This window comes from Pristiophorus japonicus, chromosome 11 (genome assembly GCF_044704955.1).
Source record: "Pristiophorus japonicus isolate sPriJap1 chromosome 11, sPriJap1.hap1, whole genome shotgun sequence".
Classification (NCBI taxonomy): domain Eukaryota; kingdom Metazoa; phylum Chordata; class Chondrichthyes; family Pristiophoridae; genus Pristiophorus; species Pristiophorus japonicus.
This window is the reverse complement of record NC_091987.1, coordinates 69101972-69104915: the sequence shown is the minus strand read 5'-3', so window position 1 is coordinate 69104915 and position 2944 is coordinate 69101972. Positions and strand designations below refer to the sequence as shown.

General features: G+C 54.6%; 1 protein-coding gene across 1 annotated transcript in view; it reads right to left on the bottom strand.

The window, feature by feature from the left end:
- The window catches only part of vtcn1 (V-set domain containing T cell activation inhibitor 1), a 22427-nt gene extending 20053 nt beyond the window's left edge, over positions 1-2374 (bottom strand). Inside the window, exon 1 of the mRNA XM_070893495.1 lies at positions 2271-2374. Coding sequence (XP_070749596.1) covers positions 2271-2272 — 2 coding nt within the window. The 5' untranslated portion in view covers positions 2273-2374. The remainder of the gene's footprint in view (positions 1-2270) is intronic.
- Between the last annotated feature and the right edge of the window lie 570 nt (positions 2375-2944).

Below are 2944 nucleotides of genomic sequence, written 5' to 3'. Positions count from 1 at the left end.
CCCCCACATACACACACTAACCCCCCCCATCCACACACACACACACTAACCCCCCCCCACACACACACACTAACCCCCCCCACACACACACACACACACACACTAACCCCCCCCACATACACACACTAACCTCCCCCCCCCACACACACACTAACCCCCCCCCCACACACACACAAACCCCCCCCCCCACACACACACACCCCCCCCACACACACACACACTAACCCTCCCCACACACACACACATACACTAACCCCCCCCCTCCCACACACACACTAACCTCCCCCCCCCCCACACACACACTAACCTCCCCCCCCCCACACACACACTAACCTCCCCCCCCACACACACACTAACCTCACCCCCCACACACACACTAACCTCCCCCCACACACACACACTAACCTTCCCCCCACACACACACACTAACCTCCCACCCCACCACACACACACTAATCTCCCACCCCACCACACACACACTAATCTCCCCCCCACCACACACACACTAACCTCCCCCCCCACACACAACCCCCCCCCACACACACACACACGCAACCCCCCCCCACACACACATACACACACACCTCCCTCCCACACACACCTCCCCCCCCCACACACACACACACACCTCCCCCCCACACACACACACACACTAACCTCCCCCCCCACACACACACACACTAACCTCCCCCCACCCCCCACACACACACAAACCTCCCCCCGCCCCCCACACACACACACAAACCTCCCCCCCCCACACACACACACAAACCTCCCCCCCACACACACACACAAACCTCCCCCCCACACACACACACACGTCCCCCCCACACACACACCTCCCCCCCCCCACACACGCACCTCCCCCCCCACACACCTCCCCCACCCACACACACACACCTCCCCCCCCCATACACACACACACACACCTCCCCCCCCCATACACACACACACCTCCCCCCCCCCATACACACACACACACACCTCCCCCCCCCATACACACACACACACACCTCCCCCCCCCCCCATACACACACACACACCTCCCCCCCCCATACACACACACACACCTCCCCCCCCCATACACACACACACACCTCCCCCCCCCATACACACACACACCTCTCCCCCCCCATACACACACACACACACCTCCCCCCCACACACACACCTCCCTCCCCCCCCCCACACACACACACACCTACCTCCCTCCCCCCCCCACACACACACACCTACCTCCCTCCCCCCCCCCACACACACACACCTACCTCCCTCCCCCCCCCACACACACACACCTACCTCCCTCCCCCCCCCACACACACACACCTACCTCCCTCCCCCCCCCACACACACACACCTACCTCCCTCCCCCCCCCAAACACACACACCCACCTCCCTCCCCCCCCCACACACACACACCTACCTCCCTCCCCCCCCCCACACACACACACCTACCTCCCTCCCCCCCCCACACACACACACCTACCTCCCTCCCCCCCCCACACACACACACCTACCTCCCTCCCCCCCCCACACACACACACCTACCTCCCTCCCCCCCCACACACACACACACACACCTCCTCCCCCCCACACACACACACACACACTTCCCCCACCCCCACCCCACACACACTTCCCCCCCCCACCCCACACACACTTCCCCCCCCACCCCACACACACTTCCCCCCCACCCCACACACACTTCCCCCCCCACCCCACACACACACACAATCTGCCGATTCAACCGCACGATAACTATCAGAAAAAATTGAACAGGCTGCGGCTCTTTTCTCTAGAAGAAAAGACCAAGCGGTAACCAGGTAGAGGTCTTGAAGATTATGAAGGGGTTTATTATACCTGGATTTGATTTAGGTGCTTAAAGTTATTAAGGGACGGAACAGTGTCGGCAGAAACAGACTGCACAGGGGATTAAGGAGACTGGCCCGTGGAGCAGAAACACCAACATGGGTTGGTTGGGCCGAAGGGCCTGTTTCCATGCTGTCATTTCTGTATAATTCCTTCCACTACTATGAAGCATTCTTCAGGAGTTTTTAAAATGTCTATAATATTTTCTTATATTCACAATTAAATACTTTCTGAATATATTATTAATTCGCACTTAACTATATTGATAGCCTACATCCATAACGTCACCACGCACAATCAAATAAAGTTTGTCTGTTTGACGGATTGCTTCAGATCAATAAACAGATCACACATGTATTCAACTAGAATTATAGTTACAAAAATATTGAATACAAACATACATTACAGGCCAGTTTGGGTGCGGGACACTGCACAATCCTCCGCTCGGCACAAACAGCGACAGCAAGCCGGGAGCTGACCGCCTCCTTGGCCCAGAGCGCAGTGTAAGCGCCTATTGAACGCCGCCTGACAGCTCCGTCACTTGTGTCGAGGCAGAAGGAAGCTCCACAGGTTGTGAACACCATCTCGCCTGACCCGCGCTGAACCAAATCTTGCTTTGAGGCAGGATACAGTATTTCATTGTAGAAATCGTCAGGTTTTAATGCATTTATCATAAAATTGATATTTGAAAAGTCAGAATTACTTGAATATTTAAATTTTAGTAACTGGGCAGCTAATTATGGGATTTGTCATAACGTTTGAGTAATGAATCATAAATATACTTGAGTGAGTGAGTCATTATTGTACTTCAGGTGCAGAATTTAAATGAGTTTAGAGTGGCAGTGGTCAAATACATATGTGAAATGTATTCTTTCTTACCAATGCATCTTGACCCAACTGAATGAATTTTTTAAAATTCCAACTGAGTGAATTGGAAACTGCGCACTTTCAGAAAGAGAAACGAAACTGAAATTGGAGTCAAAAGTGCTGTTATCTACAGGCAGCATTCGGAACCGCCCCACCCAACGCACCCGAAATTCAATTTGGGGGTCGCAACATGATAAGATTGTCCTCA